Source organism: Macrosteles quadrilineatus, unplaced genomic scaffold, assembly GCF_028750875.1.
Source record: "Macrosteles quadrilineatus isolate MER2022 unplaced genomic scaffold, UCM_ALF_1.0 Scaffold_4__1_contigs__length_99947679, whole genome shotgun sequence".
NCBI lineage: Eukaryota > Metazoa > Arthropoda > Insecta > Hemiptera > Cicadellidae > Macrosteles > Macrosteles quadrilineatus.
In genome coordinates, this window is record NW_026542597.1 from 93,637,829 (window position 1) to 93,658,504 (window position 20,676).

General features: G+C 34.9%; 1 protein-coding gene across 5 annotated transcripts in view; it reads left to right on the plus strand.

Annotated features, from left to right (window-relative positions):
- LOC128993433 (monocarboxylate transporter 2-like) overlaps positions 1 to 20,676 on the plus strand; it is a 534,836-nt gene that overhangs the window by 306,312 nt on the left and 207,848 nt on the right. For 2 of the 5 annotated variants that reach the window (XM_054417321.1, XM_054417322.1), the window contains exon 2: positions 10,527 to 10,843. The exons of the other annotated variants lie outside the window; for them this stretch is intronic. In XM_054417321.1, the coding sequence (XP_054273296.1) occupies positions 10,527 to 10,843 (317 nt within the window). The remainder of the gene's footprint in view (positions 1 to 10,526; positions 10,844 to 20,676) is intronic. 5 annotated transcript variants of the gene reach the window in all.

Consider the following 20,676-nt stretch of genomic DNA (forward strand, 5'->3'; position numbering starts at 1 on the left):
AAATATATTCAAAATATTTCTACTAACGTTCCATGAGTGTCGTGGAAAAAAATTCTGATTGTCCCTTTTAACTTGCCATAAATGTTAATAATCATAAGATGTATAACATTTTCAGTTAACACAGTTTAAGCACTTAAACAAGAGCAAGCATTACACATTATAAGCTAGTTGCAATATATCTAGTTGTATTGTATGGTTATAAAGTGTGCAAATTATTAGTGTGTGCTTATAAATATTATCGTTCAAACAAAGTTGATGTGAAAATATTTACAGCTTCTTATTAAAAAGTTAGAATTGGTATTACTGATATAAAAAAATATATATCTTCAACCCACCTCTATAACAGTCATTGGTAATTATGTAAGGGAGAATGACTCTTCGTTCCTATAAATTTAATGTTAATGCTAGTTTATTACCTGATAAAAAAGTATCTAATTTACCATTTTTGCTCAGTTCCACGGTGAGAACTAAATGTGTAAGTATAGCGTTCCTGAACAATTATAGTCGTTGGATCGTAAGATTTCTGTGCTGCAGAACACGTGTTCAAATCCCAAAAATCTCGATGACCTTTAGAAATATGATTAAGCAGTGACTCTATGATTCGGAGACCCGGCAATTCTTTAACGAGAACTGTTTCAAAGGTATTTCAAAAGAATATTCCGGTCTATTAAAGGTCCTGTGATATTTTTAAAAGTATACTCAGTTTATACAAGTAAAAACGCTATACGTTAAAATAATAATCTAACCTTACACGTATATAAGTTAGATCTTAACATCCATTAAACTCAAAGTAACACCAACCAGTTCAACCCCCAAATAAGTTCTTATAGGATATTAAATGTATAATATCTGATAATTGCAAATCTTAATAAACGGCCTGTTTTTGAAACGTCACAAAAGGAAAGTGGTGATCAGTAGTGAGTAAGTTGCGATATGGACGTTGAATATCGTTGGCCGTGTCACCGGTCGACGCTGCTCCAGGGTGAAAGTCTGACCTTGATCTGGACCAGCCGCTATCGGCGTCAAAACGTTATGTAACGCGACCAGAGCGGACTTACCGGTACGCATGATCAGCATGGCGAATGGTTAAGTTAACTTTAGAAGATAAAGTGAAAAATAGACGAATTAAAACAGGGTCCTGAATCCGTACAAGATTTTGTTTTTTATTATAACACCTTATGTTTCCAAATCTTGGAACACATAGACTAAAACACAAGCAAAGTAAAAGGCCCTACCTGACCGTTTTCATGATCTACTTTATTATTAACCTTCAAACCTAAGCACTAAGACTATATGGTCACTATTACAGTCACATATTACGGTAGAAACGTGTGCTGTCGTAGAATGAGAGGCTACTTGTGCTACATATGCAACAGATTAATGCCGGCAATACCGTAATGAACAATAGTAGTGAGCTAGAGTCTTGTACGTTGGATTAGGGTCAGTAACACAGTTCATACATTAGTACAGAACGAGTTAGTACAGCTTGAAAGTCTATGTTCGTATGGATAATTTTCTGTAGCTTTACAGTCGTATCGTGGGAAGGATAAGGGTTAGAAGTTGGTACTATTCTAGATTAGTAAGTTCAGCACAGTATTTACAATAGATGGAAATTTATTTTATTATCAAACTAGAGACAATGTTTACAGAGCAATAGTCTCACTTAACGCCACAGAGTTAGTATAGAAGTCTACTTCTACGGCATCGTTGGTACCGCACTAGGGTCTCGTTCTCAGGTTCACACAATGGTGGGTACGAAGGTCTCGTGCCACAGTACCGAAGTATGAAGGTTTCGTGCCACAGTACCGAAGTATGAACGTCTCGTGCCACAGTACCGAAGTATGAGAGTTTCGTGCCACAGTACCGAAGTATGAAGGTCTCGTGCCACAGTAACGAGTGATGGAAGTCTCGTGTCACAGTACCGAGGTATGAAGGTCTCGTGCCACAGTACCAAAGTGTGAAGGTCTCGTGCCACAGTGCCGAGGTATGGAGGTCTCGTGCCACAGTACCGAGGTTTAGAGGTCTCGTGCCACAGTACCGAGGTATGAAGGTCTCGTACCACAGTATCGAAGTATGGCGGTCTCGTGCCAAAGTACCGAAGTATGGAGGTATCGTGCCAAAGTACCCAAGTATGAAGGTCTCGTGCCACAGTACCGAGGTATGAAGGTCTCGTGCCACAGTACCGAAGTATGAAGGTCTCGTGCCGCAGTACCGAAGTATGAAGGTCTCGTGCCGCAGTACCGAAGTATGAAGGTCTCGTGCCGCAGTACCGAAGTATGAAGGTCTCGTGCCGCAGTACCGAAGTATGAACGTCTCGTGCTATTGTACCGAAGTATGAAGGTCTCGTGCCGCAGTACCGAAGGACCGGTATAGGACTGTTCACACCGGCGTAGCCAGACGTATTAATACTTTTTCGGAATACGTAGCTGACGTAGCTCCTAATGTAATTCATAGAGAGTGTTCACACCGGCGTATTAATACGTGAGCTACGGAAGCTACGGCGCTGCCGCTACGCCGGCTAGCTACGCGTAGCTCGCATAGCCGAATACGCGCATGCGCACTAGCACACCGGGCTGTCACCGCCACCCTCCCTCCACCTTATAATTAATTTATTAAGCGGTAAATGTTGGATTATTACACAAAAATTAAGAATCACTTAAAAAAATCATTAAATCACTATAACATAACAACCTTAAGAAAACTTTATATGATCAATATAATAATACTTCATCATACGAGTACCTAATGTTCACTAATATTTTGCTTGTAAATCTCCTTATCAAAAAAGTCGTCTCTCTTAATATGGTCTATTATGGTTCATATTGTGGGCTGATATTTATGAAACATTAATGAATTATTTTTAGTCATAGGCCTACGTCTTACTTACACCATAGAATATTTTATCATGTAATCCATGGATGAGCAAAATTATTGCATGTTTTCTGATAATATTTATTTTATATTATAATATAGCACAAGTCTTATAGTCTACTATATACGGCCTAAAATTAGAGTGAAACATTTTTGTCGACATTAACTAATTAATCAACAGACTTTTCAGGGTACTATACAAGCTACAATTGAACCGTGACAATCTTAACTGAAATCCATAAAACGCTAATAAAAATAAACAATAAAATTACCAAATATAAAATAATATAATAAAATAAACAAACAACAGCCCGCTCAACGGCTACGTAGCCGTCAGCCGTAGCTGCGGTGTGAACAGTGCATGGGCGACGTATTAATACACCGAATACGTCTGCAGACGTCGGGCTACGCCGGTGTGAACAGGCCTTATCACACAATCCCCGTATGATTTGCTCACCTCCAAGCCCCTCCTCCGACATTAATTGCACATTTGATATATAGCGCTACTCCCGGCCGCTGCTCCTCCAACCTGTTTACGGTCATGTCCGAAACGAAATGCAAATAAAAACGGAACGAAACATAAGCCTTGTGGAATGCCTGCTGATTTTAAAAACTGATTGCATTATTTTGCTCTGCATAACTCAGCAAGTAGCAGGAGTTTTAAATTATCGCTCATTCATTATTGAGATGTTATCCTGAATAGAGATACTAATAAAATGGTTTTGGACAGTCAAATTGGACAAAGTTGTATATGTGGAATTGAGAGTTTGACCACTTCTTTAATTAGTTTATAATTCATTAGAGACCGTAAATATTCGATACAAGAGGTAAATTAATTCAATGACAACATATCCACAAGCATTTATGAATACTACTCCCTATTTCAAACTGACAATATATTTCAACAGCCCTGTTGAATAACATTTTCTACAAAATCATTTCGTGATTTTCACTATTAGCTGCACAACCTCTTCAACTTCCTCTTGGCCCGGATCCATAACAAGTTACTCAATCAATCTAAATACCTCTCTAGTGTTCTCACATTCACATTTGAATCGTGTGTGAAAGTCGCTACTGCTCTCTGAGATACGTTCTGTATAGTTTGCTGCTTGGAGAGTTTCTAGAATGTTATCTCGTAGAACATTTTGTGTATAGAAAGATGGAATAAGATTTTTTACTACGTATTGATGCTTGTAGGCGCAAAATCTGTGACATGCTCTCATAAGTACAAAAAGTGTACGCCAGTGGCATTTTAAAAGGAAGGAAACCCAAACGTGTTTAAGGAAATCGGTCCAAAACCCATCAACTGTTGTGAATGTGAAAATAAAAAAGGCTATGTATCTACTTACCAACTGAAGTTTAAATGTATACGTTAACACAAAGGAAAGGTGGTTAGTAGATATCTACTAATGAAAAACCTTAAAATAGTAGGCTACGAATGGCCACACTTTCCGTTTAAATGTCTCGCGAGTGAAAATTAATTTATCTTGGAATTAACACGCGGTGGAAGTATAACATATTTCAGGTCAGTTAAATTACTGGACTTCGGTGTTGATGACCGAGCGTCATCTGAGTTAATGTTTATGCTAATGATAATGGCTGCGAGGAGATAAACGATTACAGGATGGTAACTGTTAATACGACCAAGGCTTCACCTCTCATCTCATTCAGGATTAATGGATGTTGACGGCGTTGCCTTAGATTACGCATTCTAAACTTGCAGTTAGTTTTTAAATGAATTTAATCCGGGATACAGTTGCTCCAGTTGAATAAATATGGGTTGCCAATAGCCTCCGATTAGGTGAACAAATAATCGTTAGAGAAACAAAAAACACATCTCTTCGGCTTCCAAAAGAATTAAATATCAAGAAACGAATACTGGATGAATTGCAGGCTTTTATTTTGTGAAACTAGTTACGATAGTATACACAAACTATTAATAACATTACGATATATACTATACAGTTTAGAGTTAATACCACAGACAATAGACCATTAATTGGTTCTATAGGCTGTGTTAATACATAAATAATTTAATACGAATTCTTAAAAATTATAATAAAAATATTCTTAGAGCACAAGTTGTATGTTTGTTAATTATTTTCTTTGGTCTCTAGATAAGTTTTAAGCGATGGTTTAACAAGAAAAAAATAGTGAGAAGCACATATAGATCCGAAACACGTTTAATAAATTCGACAATGCAGGCTATTACTTTAGCCTAAACACTAAAAACCCCTTATGAAATCGTTTAAATCGAAATGATCCAAAATGTAGCTTACCCAAATCAGGAATCAAGACTTTAAAGCAATGATTCATTAAACAGCTATGAGGAAAAATTAATGAACGTTTAAAAAGAAAATAGATGCAGAGATTACAGAGTGCATAAGATACTTATTTTTATAAAAAGCAAACAACAAAGAACATTTACTCGCCATTTACAAATAATTAACAGTACAAGAATCAGTAGTGTACGTTGATATTGGTGAAATTGTATACAATCCGTATAGGTTTTAGGTAATTCATCACCTTTGCTTGAATGTATCGTTGAAAATTAAACTGAAGCGGTTACTACGGCGCCGCCACTGAGCAACTGACTTTCACAACCGTCATGAACTTGAATATGAAAGTAGCAAGGTCTCTGCCACCTCTAGCGGCCCTCTCTTGTTAGAAACCCAACGGTGTTTATTAAACAGTGGCATAGAATGAAAAATTATACATTATATAATATGTTTGTTGTATTTGTTACGTTGCACGATCAACATAAGCAATCAATACAGAGAAGCTTAGGTTCAACTGTAAACTTCGTTTACGAGATTACGTTACTTTATAACCATACAAGTTTTTCGATAAAAACATGTGTCATAAGCGTGCAAAGAAGAAAAATGGCTTGATAGCTAAATATAATTAATAAGGTATAAAATTTATTTATTGTGGAAGGTTTTACAGTCAGTTTAAAGGATCTGGAGGGAGGCCTATTAGGAAAATGTTTAGTTATCTCGGTAATCTATCCAACGAAATCGCTTGTAGTTTCATAAACTAATTCATCCAACATAATGCCACAAATAGATTGCTCATGGTTTGAGCTTGGGAAACCTGCTATAATAATAGTAGCTAACGTTGGAAATTGTAATGACCAAGTTCGTACCTGCCAAAATACAACGTTATAGGTAACTTTGTCTATTACTCATTACTTCTACACTCTTTATATATATGCGTTATTTTAGGATAGTTTTTTTTTGGCGTTTTATTTATACTTTAACGACTGCGCGCCACCTGAGTTTATGTATTTTATGTTAATCTCTGTGAAGAGACTAATGCTTACTGGAAGTTAACATTTAATAACTCCCAAGACTAGTTTACCCGTTTCATCTCAACACTGATATTTTAATAGTTGTTGACGAGTCTGCAACTTTATGTGTACATTAAACTGGTAGCATTAAACAATTAAACGCGTTAAAAGCAGTTTTAATTTATGAGAAGTCCACAATTGATTGATGGTATTTTGTTCATCATATAAACTATCTTGTGGAAATGTAACAGTTAACAATTTACTCAATATAATTGTTTATTAAATTGTTTTTCATTCAATTAATTATTTTGAGCTGAAGAAATCGAACAGTCTAAATTGTTGCATTTTTAATAATAATATACAATAGATCTTATGCTAATAGCTACCAATTAGAATGAGCCAAAGGCTACCTGTTAATCAATTAAATTTATACTACGTCAAATGTAAGAGATGTTGTTCAGTGTTTCATTTAACAACTTTGTTTAACATTATGTATGAAATCTGATATTTTAAAATTACACATTCTCCAACACGCATATAAAAAACAACTATCCACCTACTCTCTGTCAGTCTAAGATTTTCAAGACTATATTAAAACTAGCTGTAACCCGCGGGCTTTGCCCCGTTTAACTTCTTAATTTTCAAGATTATCTCGTTCGCATGGCTCAATCACGTCCTGGTTGAAGTTTGTTCGCTACGCTCACTCACCTTTAGGTTGGAGCTCGTTCGCTACGCTCACTCACCTTTAGGTTGGAGCTCGTTCGCTACGCTCACTCACCTTTAGGTTGAAGCTCGTTCGCTGCGCTCACTTGCCTTCAGGTTAGCTCGTTCGCTACGCTAACTCGCCTCCAGGTTGAAGTTCGTTCGCTACGCTCACTCACCTTTTGGTTGCAAATTAGCTGTTGTCATAAATGTAAAAGAAATAATAGTGCTGCACCCTGTTGGTAATTTTTGTAACTTTAATGCTATTGAACATCACAGAACAGAACCAACTTGTTTAATTGAAACAGCTGTTAAGATTCAATAATTTCATTTCTCATAAGGTTAACATGGGAAACTCCAGAGCCACTGGGGCGGAGCCCGAAAGGATTTTTTAAATAAGAATATGCCTATATGTTAATCGGGAATGTGAGCTATCATCATGCCAAATTTCAGCCCAATCCGACCAGTATTTTTCGCGTTCACTTGTCACAAACATACATCCATACATCCATCCATCCAAACTTTCTCATTTATAATATTAGTAGGATACATGAAAAAACCTATGTGCTTTGTATTTTTTTCCGTTCTCATGTTATTTATCCATTGAACATTTATACTCTATATTTCCATTACTCTATTTATTAATTGAATGAATAACCATTTTTAGAAGTTAGTAATTAAAGAAAACTACTAAAATTAATGCCATTATCTAATGGACCTGACTTGATATCGCCTTCAGCAACTGTAGCCCGCTAAGTGTCGCAAAACACCGATTAAGGACGAGTAATCTATCTCCTTAAACAGCATTAAGTAATCCACAGCCAACTAAGGTGCTAATAGTCGTGTCAAGAGATGTTTACGAGCCAATCACAAACAGTAACCGACACTCAGCAGCCAATCATAAGCGTGTAATTATGTTATGGAAATTCCTTTCAGCTTTTTGCCCACTTTACATATGATTTTGCAGCTCTCATAGAGGGTTTTTAACTAATTTAAAGTTATATTGCTAAATTTGATAAACTTTTTAACTTATTATAACATGCAGTGAATGTAGTAGAAATAAAATATATGAAAATATTAAATGTTATAGACCACATACCTATGATGCAAACACAGGTAATAGAAGTAACGAGATATCATCCAAACCCGCAAAAGGCTCATCTAGAGGATAAGAGCTTTAATTTGATACCCAATATGAATATGAAAATAAATATTTAGGGGTCGATTTGCTGCACACAGAAATCCAGCAAATTCTTTTAATAGTACAGGTACATTGGGATTTTGATGGCCTTTGGGACAAAGCCCGAGGACTTTAATCAGAGGAATTGGTGGGGGGTCTACACAAAACATACTTAATTTCACACATTGTTTGTAAAATCCGTCCAATACTGGCGGAGGAGTAGTGTCTCGTAAAAATTGCCTTTACGTACTATTTATAAGGATACGGAAATCATATGCTAAAATTAGTATTAGAGATATTTAAATTGCTCCAGGCCTTGTACCCTGTCTCCATTTTCTCTTTCTAAAACTCCGTACAATTAGAACCTCGTATGTTACACTAAACATATGCTAACTAAACCCTTACGTTAAGATGTTTATTTAACGAAAAAATATTATTTTCAAAGCTCTATGCCTTAGAAATTTATTATTTGGTAGGTTAAACAATATCCATTGGCCTTTGTGTAATAATACAACAAATTAGAGCTTTAATTTAGGTCTTCATTCATATAGTATTGGTCAACACACAAGAGACGTATAAAGAATAGAGTTTGGTTAATAATCAAACATTATTACAGGATTTATATTAACACAGCAAAACCCTACTAAGCTCAAGATAGATAAAAGGACCATGGTTTAAAATTGAATACGCTCCTCTATTCAGGATATACTACTGTGTATAATTAAAGGTAAACACTTTTATTGCAGGGCATTTTACGTTCGTGTAGAGCTAAACATAAGTTACATAGAATCAATACAGATTCACTACATACAACCACACTGTTATCAAAGACAGGCTTGGACGTTCAACCTGGAATTTTGTACTCTGATCACGGTTGACCGCAGTCCCAATCAAATAGTCTCGCCAATGTCAACACTCAGATCGCCTCTGTAGCTGTGATTATGTTTGTGTCTGGACAGAGTTGTCACTTTAGACACGACACAGGGGACGTGGTTAGTCACGACGTGACAATATCTCTCATTAACTGACAGAACGAAATAAAAAACATTACAGTACTATTTTTATAAAAATACCATTATATTTCCTCCACGAGTTTTTACCCAATAATATATCCCTTAAAATTATATTTTTGACAGAATCTGTAGATTTTAATGCAAATTGAAGAGGCGAGTAAGATATATTTTCTTATAGGCCGAATTAACAACCTGCTGATCATATGTGGCACGGGATAAAGACATTTTTTAATGGTTCGAAACTCATTTTCACCTGTAAGATAACCTAAAGCGAAAAATACAGGTTTCACATGCTAGACGTACTGGCTCTGAATTGGTGATATCTCTCTACAAATGCTACACAATAACCTTTTCTAAAACCATTAGAGGTTCATTATATTATCATTGTGCCATGTCTGAAAACAAAACGTTTGTTCAGTTAAACGTCGAAGGCTTATTAATTCCTGTAGTCCTGGCCAGCTCATTAAAATGTTATATTTACATTTTAAGTAAGATACATCGACAGCGTGTAGGTGGAGCAGGAAATGTCTTCATTAGTAGTAGATAAACCAGTCCCGATTGACAGGGATGAGTTATGCCTGGATGTCTTGTTTGTGTTCCTTCCAGGTAAATCTATACTAACGCCAGCTGTCCTAAGTGAGCCAACTTGAACTTGTAACTAAACTGTTAGATATTTATTTACTAATTTAGATACTCTTTTACTATTTTCATAATACGAAATATTAAAAATCTATGGAAGCGACTCGATGATAAAGGGCGAGTTATGGGTGAAATCCTTTCCTTCCCTTTTAAACTTTCCAAAACGTTGTTTCAGGACTGCCATGGATTGTTGCTACCTTACGTTAATTAATATTATAATAACTATACTGGGTAACACACAAATGGTTGAGCTTAAAACTACTGTAGTTCTCAATAAAGTTTTCTTATGTTATTGTAATGGCAATAAATTGAAATTTCAATGCTTAGATGTAAAAATAAAATTAAATATTGCAGCATGCCATTTAACATAGTAAATAAAATTAAAAAGATCTGTAGCAACCCTACTTAAAAAAAACCTTTATACGATATTGGTCCACGTTCAATCTTGCAAAATGTCTTTAATGGCATAATTGTTTTTCTCCATACAATTCTATTACTTTTTTCAGTTGATGTCCACATTTAATTCACAGCATTAGTGAAAAAGTGGTGTGAATCATACAATTTACACAGTAAACTTGAAATCTAGTTGACAATTAATTAGTGGCAGTCTGGGACCGTTGTATAAAGATACGTAGAAAAATTTTTGAAGGGGGAGAGCTTATTTGAAACTCGCCCTGAATACAGCTCAGATACGTTTTAAGCCACTACGTTGCATGCCATACATGTACTTTCAATATTTTCATAGTCTATTAGATCACCTAGTAAAGTACTTCTAAATTATATTTCCATGTCCTTCTAGCTAACAAGTCTCTAACATAAACATATGTTACAGCGGAGTGGCAGTGCCGGGTCTGTATCGTTCAAGATCCTTGCCTCACCTGTTCGCTGGAGACTCCGGAGTCGGCAGCTTCAGCGAGGGCCCCCCTGGCCCCGGGCCCCAGAACAAGTTGGGGCCCGGGGGCCTGGTGGCCGAGCTTCGCCAGTTGCTCACCCTCAAGCAGCACTACTACCCCGAGGGTGGGTGGGGATGGGTCGTGGTCTGCTGTAGTGTAGTGGTGCAAATATTGACCCATGGACTACAGATGGGGTCTGGGGTTCTAGTCTGTGACACAGTCGCCAAGTTTGGCCCGAGTATCGACATGCAAGCAGGTAATTTTGGAAACTGTTAACCACCCCATGGCATTTAATATTTCATCTTGTTGGGAAGCGATATTTCCCTTGGAAGATAATATATTGCTCTTTACAAAAATGCATCTTTTGTTTCGTTTTGTATCTCCTAGATCTCTAGTATCTCATTGTATTGTTTTAGGGGAACACATATTTTTGGAAAATACATTTTCTAAAATATTAACAGTTTTTGTTGTTGTTGCTTAAATAAACATCAACCACTTAAGCTTAGGATGCCACTTCTGTTTTCAAATAACAAGGGGGTGTGCTTTCTGTCGAACAATTTAATTTTATACATCTATGAAACCCGTTTTAAATCATAAACAACTTTAGGCAATTTAATTTAGTAAACGCACTTTTGTATGCACCCTAAATACATAAGTATGCTATTCAGTTGTCTGTATGGACAATAATATATTTCTTTTGAATAAAACAACATAGTTTAAATTTAAATAATGAATTGTGAAGAAGAATACATTCAAAATTGGGTAAACCAATCCCAGCGGACACAGAAAATAAAAATAACAAAATATCGGAAGACTTAGACAAAGACATTCAAACAAAACAAACAAACAAACAGCGCTGATAAGAATTCCAAAGTTTTACTTGTTTCCGCCATGTGGCCAACTAGATTGATTTATTTCAGCATTTGTTTTATTAGAATTTCTCATGTTCATATCTAGATTGTGAGCTAAATAAATTAAGGGGTTTATATTTCTATGTGAAAACATATTTGTAAAGTCAAATGAATAATTCTTTATACTTATGTTTATTGAGTTGGTCCTCTGTATTATCCGTTAGGAAGGATCTAAAAGGACTTTTAAAATGTATATTGTGTTTTCATTTCATCAACACCGATTTCTATCACACATAATAAGAATTATTTTCATGACTCATATTTTAAAACTTATAAGCAATTAAGACAAAATAATATACGATGTATCAAACAAAAATATCTTGTAATAATGTATTTTATATTAGGTAAGCTTTACTTATTAAGACAACTTTGTGTTACGTGTTTGTTCTTCATTTGTTCCCAAATTGTTGTAGCATTATAATCGTTTTCTAATTTCATTAAATAGTAAAAATCTTTTGATCATGTGAATGTATAATTTTTGTTTAAATACACGTAATTAATTCCAATTAGTTTTTTTCTTGGATCTATGATAGATGAGATTTAATTTATTTTCCAAAATATAATATTATTTCTTTGTTTCTTTTGTTGTTTTTGTTTTTTACTTTTAATTACCTGCATTTGGTGAACTTCAATGAGCGCAATATTGCTTGGCTAAAACAGTATATTAGTGTGTAGGATTTATGTAAGCTATACTTGTTTCGTATGATTAATACATACTTTTAGACAGCTGCCCGTTTGTAAATGGATGTAGGAAACATTCTCTCCTAAATTAGAACCCCAAAACCACTTAAATAAACCTCTACTAAATATGTTCCATCATCGAAAGGATTAACTGTTTTATTTGTGTAAAATCTATCTTTGGTTTGCCAAGAGAGTAGGCCTATATGTATATGTTCTTTGTATAATATTTGATAATAGTTTAGATTTACTTACCTACATTTATTTTTGAATAACTATTTTATTATATGAACTTAATGTTCAACACGACTTACATCTGAAGTGTTGTGACTGGGGCAGCAGCTGTATTCCCGGAGAGTGTCAAAATATTCTATCTTTATTGGTTCCTTGCAGTTAATGTCCATAATGTTTCGCCCAATAAGGATTTAAACCCCAACAAAAAGTGGTCAAGCCGGTGGCAAGAGCAACAAAATTTTACAGCCAATTATTTCTTTGTCGGCGACAAGAAGTATTGCTTTATCCCGATCATGTATTATGGATGATGCCTCTCACTGGCAACTGCAGTACGGTACTGGCGCTTTTACACCGGCATTTCTGTCGCAAACATTCACTTTTAAACTCTGTTTTAGAAGTGGCCCATCGTCGTCAAATAGCACATTTGGTTCCGATTGTGTTCAATGTATGGTAAATGTTAAATGTTAAAGGAGTGGTGTAGTATTAAAAACAAGATGAAAATTGTCTACTCACCACGATAATTGTTTTCCCCTTCTCAAACAACCGTCTCCGGAAGTCTTTGTTTACATTCTACTTCTAGTTGTTTTCGTAGGAAATAACTCTCATGACGTAAAAATATTAATCACAAGTTATCTTCCCTTACCCTCTCCTAAATAGGGGACCTGGGGACGAGGCCCACAACGAACTAAATACGGCTGTTAATTTTCATAAAATGTGACAATAGTAAATGTCTTAAATAATTTTACACCTATAAACAGGTGTATTATTAAAATGTAAAATTTCGTTTAGATTACGTCAACCAGCCATTGCTATTAAAACTCGAATAAACATAATGCACATGAGGATTTAATGTCAAAATTAAATTTTATTTAATATCCCTCAGCTAAATTATTTTTTGAAACCGTAACTGAAAGGATCGAAAAATTTAAACATCGTCAACAGATTTAGTGTAGACCCTCCGTTTGCACTGGCGACAATAAATTACACTAATGTCTGTATGATGGAATCTGTCTCCTCCTTTTTCTGGGACTAGGCTGAGGTAAACGAAGGATCGGAAAACAAGTACTTACATACACAGTATAGTATTTTTTTACAATAGGAACATTCTTGAAAGTACTACCTAAAAGAGAACTATTTTTTACAAAAGAGCCTTTCAAATACAACCAACTTGACAGAAGTGCTTTGCAATAGGACATCCACCTTCCCAGTTGCAGTAGGATAGGCTGCAATGATACATCACCTCGTCATGTGGGTAAACAATGAATGCATCGGTAGGAGGATAAAAGGCACAGCCGCTCCTCCACACAGCCACGTCATTGTCTCAGACCCTCTTATATCTTATTAGACCCGTTGTGTGCAAATCAGCTTCGGATCCTGCCACAGTTAGTTAACGTAACATCTCTGTGCGTTAATTGTAGTGACGTTGATTTCTAATTAAGTATTCGTATGGAAATATGTAGGCTAAAAACAAATTGATGGAACGAATCGATAAAAATACAGTGTTTACTTTTTACAATAAGTTTTCCATAATCGCCTATAACTGTGGGGTTATCCCCATCGATGTTGTATCGTGTTGGTTAGTCAGTAACAAGGCTACAAGATCGCACCACTCATCCTACACTCATCTCAATTATTCATACCTGGCTTAAAATGCCTACCTTCGTGTGGTTGCCGTTTCAGTTAAAAGTATTAAAGTATTAAGAGTATTAAAACCAACAGTAATGAAAATAATGTGATGATAAGTACTATTTGCAATCAACTCGTTGCTTTCTAATAAGAAAAATAATCCCCCGTCCTTATTACTAAATTTAACATGGCAGACTGGATCTCCAATTGAATAACAAATCAACAAAGTAGTTTGTCGTATTTTAACCAACAGTCAGCTTCTCTTCAACAAGGTGAAATCCTGGACAAAAGGTGGCCGACTACAATAATTGTTATCAATTCTATTAGCTTTCTCCCCAAACTTCCTAGCGAATTAGCAACCTTTAAATATTCAGGGTATTACCCATATATGTGAATACGATATTCTCCCATCAGTTGTACATTTTCCATCCACACTGAAGTCCAAGCAGTGTCTTACAGGATGCAGATATCTGTTTAGATTGAGGATAGTGCGGATCACATAACATGCAAATCAGAGAGCTGTTAGCGAACTCTTAGATACAAGTAGCAAGGTTCTTGTAATATATTCACTGTCAATCCTTTTTGCCAATAATTCACTTCTGATTACAGATGGATAGCTTTTATAACTAATTTACTAAAGTTTATCTCATGATTTTATTTTTTGATCGGTGTTAAAATACAACAGTTCTTTATTCTATTCTAGTATACAGGTGTGGTGCATTGTATACGAGTAAACATCACACCTGAATGTGAATTAAATAGCTATAACCATTTTTCATACAAATATAACAATAATTCAATGGACTCACAGAACAATATGCTACTGCTAAAATTTTCCATCTTCATTTTGGAAACGTTAAACATATTTCTGACAAGAAAGATAGTTTACAGTTTAAAGTGTATTACACTATCAGTTTTGTTTTGTTTAAAAAGTCTGTGTATACGTCAAAAATCTCTCTCACTTGCTGGCTGGAATAAAGTTTGTTCGTTTTCATTCGAAAAAATAGTCCCACAAAATTCACACCTGAGACGATCGACAGCTTCGTAATATTTTTCAAAACTAGACGTGGCTGTAACCAGCTGATCATTGTAATAAAGCCACAATATAGTTCATCCAACTAGCATCAATTCTCTACTCATCTTTGCCTTCAAATATGTACCCAAGTGTGTCCGGCATTGCAGAAATCAATCTAAAACTAACATTAAAATGGAATGTATATTACCCCTCCATAGGTGTACGCAAACCTGAGTAACTGACATGATCCTTTCGAACAACATACGAGTATAAAAACAAGATAAAGTTAATGGAGTTTGTTCCAACAAGCTTTAGTTGTACAAGTCATAAATACAATGTACCATTCGAAAATTGCATGTGCCTCATTTTCAAATAACTTACCAATCGTGATGGCCAGAAGGCCTTCTGCCACGCGCTAGTCAAACGGCGATCGCGCCAGACAATAGGGAACTGGTTTGGGCCCGTCTTGGCAACAATTAATTACCTATCAACATGCGAGAATTTCGACACGGCACGACCAGTAGCCGTTCTTCAACTACACTAGACGTGTCATTGGTCTCATTAGTCTATGCTGGTTTAGCGGCATTGTTTTTTTTTCGATTTTCCTTACCACCCGACATCATGGATACCTACTAATTGGTGTGTTGGTCTAAATACAGTGATTCATTGTTATGGCACTAAAGTATAGGGAATTTGATAATGAGTTTAGGACAGCGTTAAAACTCATCAATATTATGGACGATTTCAAAATGATGAAACACTTCCTGTAGTTATATATTCCTACAATCCTCTTTAACCGAAACAGATTCATCAATCCAAAATATCTGGTCAGTTACACTACCAGTTACTTATCAAATCATAGCTGCAGTGGATGGTCGTCATATTAATTGCAGTTTTTGAAATAGCTCACAGCTTCTTGAAATAAGTTTGCCAAAATCCCTGTCAGAGTACCATACATCAAGTGGTACAGAATACAAAAGTCAAGCAAATAAGTCCCCGAAATTCAAGAGATTTTATCAAATGCTTTCCTCTTTTCCACTGTATAGCCTAATCTGACAGCAGAACATGCCCAATTTTGTGTGCAACCGGGTGTGAGTCTAGTATAAAGTGTCTTACAAACCGGTATACAGCTGGTCCAATACATATTGATGATCTACTCAACAATGTGGCCTCCGTTTTGCACATTTGGTGGGAGTTGGACCCTTCTACAATCTGCTTATATACACTCACTATTATAAAACAAGTCTAAAGAGAAATCCTCTTAAGAAGTGGCGTAACGTGAGGTGTTCGAGAACCTAAACAAGTTTTGACTTACATTACATTTTTGGGAGGTTTTACTGAAAATTTCAATGAAACAGTAAAGTTTAAGCTGTTATTGGGAAAACGTTATTTTATCGCATCAGTATAATGGTAAACTTTTGAATTACGCTAGTTTAGTACAATTCTTCACTTAACCACTATTTTCCCACTGTTTTAATCTTTTCAATTCAAATACCTGGAAACAGCCGAATTACATATTATACCTATATGGACTTGTTGAAGGAAATTGTTAAATTTAATTGACGATTATTGAATGTCTCTTTTTAAAGTACGCTACTTTCTAAATAATTTTTTTCCTTTGGGTTTTGATAGCATTGGGGATGTAACACAAACGAAACTATTAGCAATCAGATGTATTTTCAGTTTGGCTTGGTTACAAATTAGGCGTAGGCATATTCGGCGTAAATCAGTAAATAGCATCAACTGTTGGAGACGCTAACTAGAGAAGCTACGTTTATTTTATTCAAAACTGGTTGCGTATTTAATATAGGAGCGAAGTCTATCAATAGTCAAAGGTCTCTATCTGCAGCAAGCCAGCTGGTCGTTTGGCAGTACTCAGGTACATAATGATGTACTAGAGACGGCGGCAGGTTGTACGTAGGAAGGTGTGGGTTGTCTATATCATTGAGACATGACACTCTTGGCTCTCGTCAGAACTGATTGTTGCTTCGGACTAACTATCTCAGCTGTATGAATATTAAAACTGTGTTGTGCGTTTCAGGATTTTGTTAGGTTAATCAATTTGTAAGGTTAATTTTTTTTATGTGGAATACACCTTAAGATGGTAGAGGGTGGAAGAAAATTGCTCTAATTACAGATATGTTTGTGTAGCTTTACTGACTATGCCACTGGATCCCGGGTTAAAATTTCACCAATCGACTAATAAGTGATGATTCCGTGCCTCCTTCAGGCCTAGCCTGAAGTAATGAGGAAAAAGATTCCGTGTGAGAACCTAACAAACCTGACATTTTTACACACTCTCACTTTTTCCATCATGTTTATAATCACTATATAGCCTACTAAATTATTGGATACACGTGTATTTGCGACATATTTGAAGCTCGCAAAAATAAACAATTTTTGCTCAGCAAACCCGTATTTTATTTGACCTTGACTAGCCTACCTTTTTATTTTGCCCCTTTTTTAATATAGTATACCAATATAGGAAATAAGTTATTTATATTATGTGCGTGGTATAATGTAGCTGTAAATGACAACGAAATTAAAACAGCGAGGACCAATTATAATCCCGTTAAAGCAACTGAGATGTGTGCAATCATAAAACTACAAGACATTTTTCATTGGCTAATATTTTCTTATCAAATATTACGGAAATCGCGTGTGTTATTATTAAACACCTAATACAAAACAGTTCCCAGGTTAGAAGACGTGTTTTACGTATAAATTAACATTATTATCATTTTACGACTGTAGTACCTTCGTAAAATCTATACCCAATATAGTCTATCTGTCGTGCAGTGTGCTACATCGTGTATGTAGACCACCCCAGCGACACTCAGATATGCTATTGTATGGATATTCCGCCTGCATTCGATAGACTATTATACTGGGACAGAACCAGTCTCAGAAGCATGGAAATAGATATGACAAAGGTGCAGTATCTTAGGACTAGAGCTTTTCGATCTACACTCTTGTAGGTATCTCACTTCTCCGTGTTGTAGGTCATTATTACGTTAAAATACTCTTTCCCATTTTAGCAATCGAAAACTTTATGGGATGAACAAAAAGTTTAACTGGCCCATCTTATAAAAGTATTCGAGCAGGAATATCACCATATACTTATCTAAAGCCATCTTGTAATTCGCTGTATATTTACACTATCAATCTTGTCAGCAATTTATCCAAATCTTTTTGTATGTTAAAATAGTTAAAAATCATAAATTGCTGCAGATTTGTATTTGTATTACAATTTTTAACATAATTTTTTATCAAGACTGTGATAATTTAGCTGTGATAAAAATTGTATCATCGTCCATATCAGCTATAATTGAATACATTGGTAACATGAATTGAAGCACGGCACTATCTATATCTATACTATTATATAAAAATCTAGTGGTGTCTGTCTGTATGTGTATTACTAATAGGCGCATAAACTACTGAACTGACTGGGCTTACATTTTACAAAAATATAGCTACCATATCAAGGACCATTATAGGACTATTCACACTTCGATACTGACTGTGGGCTTTGCCCCTTTGGCTTTAAAAGTTCTGAGTTGAGGATTTTAAAAGTAAATATTGATTGGTCTCCATGGCTGCCATGAAAACACATACAATGTTTGCAGTTTGCTATGCCACCCAAATGTAAACAAGCTGAACTTTCAAACCACATTAATTCACAATTCCACAGCTGGTTTATAAATAGGCATATAATATTCTCTACAATCATGTGACATGTTTATTTATTCTTATATTTGATGGTTCATTGATTATTGATTTTATGAAATAAGTGAGATTGTATATCTGTTGCTGTATCTAACCCTAATTAATTATTAAAAATTTTGCTAATGTGAATGATTGTATTGAAAGATTTTGGTGTAAAAAATAGTGAAATTATAAAGTTCACATTAACTTGAATCATTTTAACATTTTTGAACACTTAACTTGTGTTTGGAGTAGGACTGCTGGTGTGAAAAGCTACTGGTATAACTTTGGACACTTCCTGTAGATTTCACATTCTATTCTAATAATGAATAACTTTTTACGAGCGTTCCACGGTCATTACATGACGTATATATTCAACCAAGTCCCTCTTAACTTAACCGACACTTGACATAAACATTGTTTGAATGACGTTACATTTCCTAATTCTAAGCTATATACAAATATTTCATTTAAAAAGAACAATAAAAAACTAAGTTTTATATGCACTTGCCTTTGGTACATGAATAGTAGGAGTTATAAATAGTAGGACTAAGTATGTTTCTGTTTGTTTTAGTAGTAAGAGTGTTAATGTTTTTGTTTGTTCACATAGTATATAATGATATATTTTGTAATCGATGCTTAGTGAGCAATGCTTTTTAGAAACAATATCACATGTTTAATTTAATTCAACCCATAATATTAACCAGATGTTGTAAATTATTGTTTGTCTTTACTTTGTTTGATTTTATCATTTAAAAGTAAGTAAAAGCTTTGAGTTTTTCATTTTTTTTATTATTTGAAAATGTTTTTTTTATCTAATTAGTAAGTTAATAGTTTTTGATAAGTAAATTTATTGGAATTTAATCTCATTTTACTCTTTTTTTCATGTAATTTCAAAAAGCACCATTTAAACATTCATCAACCCCGGACGAAGGACGGGTCCTCTGCTAGTTTAGGATAAAAACTTAGTAAATATTTATTAAAAACTAAGTAATTGGCCTATATGGATTTGTTAAATAATTAAAAAATACGTAAGTGCTTTTGGAATTGTAAAACTAAATGTTTTATTAAAAGTTAACATTTTTTAAGTCGTGTAACAAAGTCAAGATACATATAAAAATGTCATATTATTTACGCTCCTACTTTGCTATCTATTTTATGGACCTTTTAGAAAAAAAATATTTAATATACATCCCAAATAATAGTTTTTCTATCATATAATGACTTTGTAAAAAAGTATTTATAACTACTTATTGACAATTTTTAATTATTTTAAAGAACATATTTTGTTGCATGTTTCTTCTAATATCAGTGTATTAAAATAGCGTGATAGACAGCCTTTTTTAAGTAAATTCCTTAGGTTGTTTGTTTAATTATTCAATAAGTGTTTGCCACGCTAGTATGAGGACGAAGAGGAACGTGTTTTTGATGACGACATGTTTAATTAAAGACATTCATCTGCTTACCACATTTACACGTGCTTCTCTCAACGAATTTCAACTTGTCTGTTAATGAATGTTAATTCCTCATTTCAATAAACAGCAACAACCATTTCCAATTTAGTAGTTTGACGAAGTATGAATATGAAATAGTACTCGTGAATTTAACAGTACACCTTAAACTTTGGGGGTTGAGAGTTTTGTAAGTATCCAACGTAAATATTTCGTTGAGTTTCATAATTATTTTTAGTCTAATGACAAATAACACCTGAATATAAAACTGACCTTACTTGCGGCCGGACCACCAATTCCAGGCAAGTACTCTTACTACTTGGCCACCAAATGAAGAACCGTTCCTCTAGCCAGTTGGTCTTTATAAATATTCCACCACCAATCTTACATATCCAGTAGGTCACAAACCTGCCAGTAGCTGCGGTAGCCCGCTGCGCTGTATTACCATTGACTTTCGTATTACTCT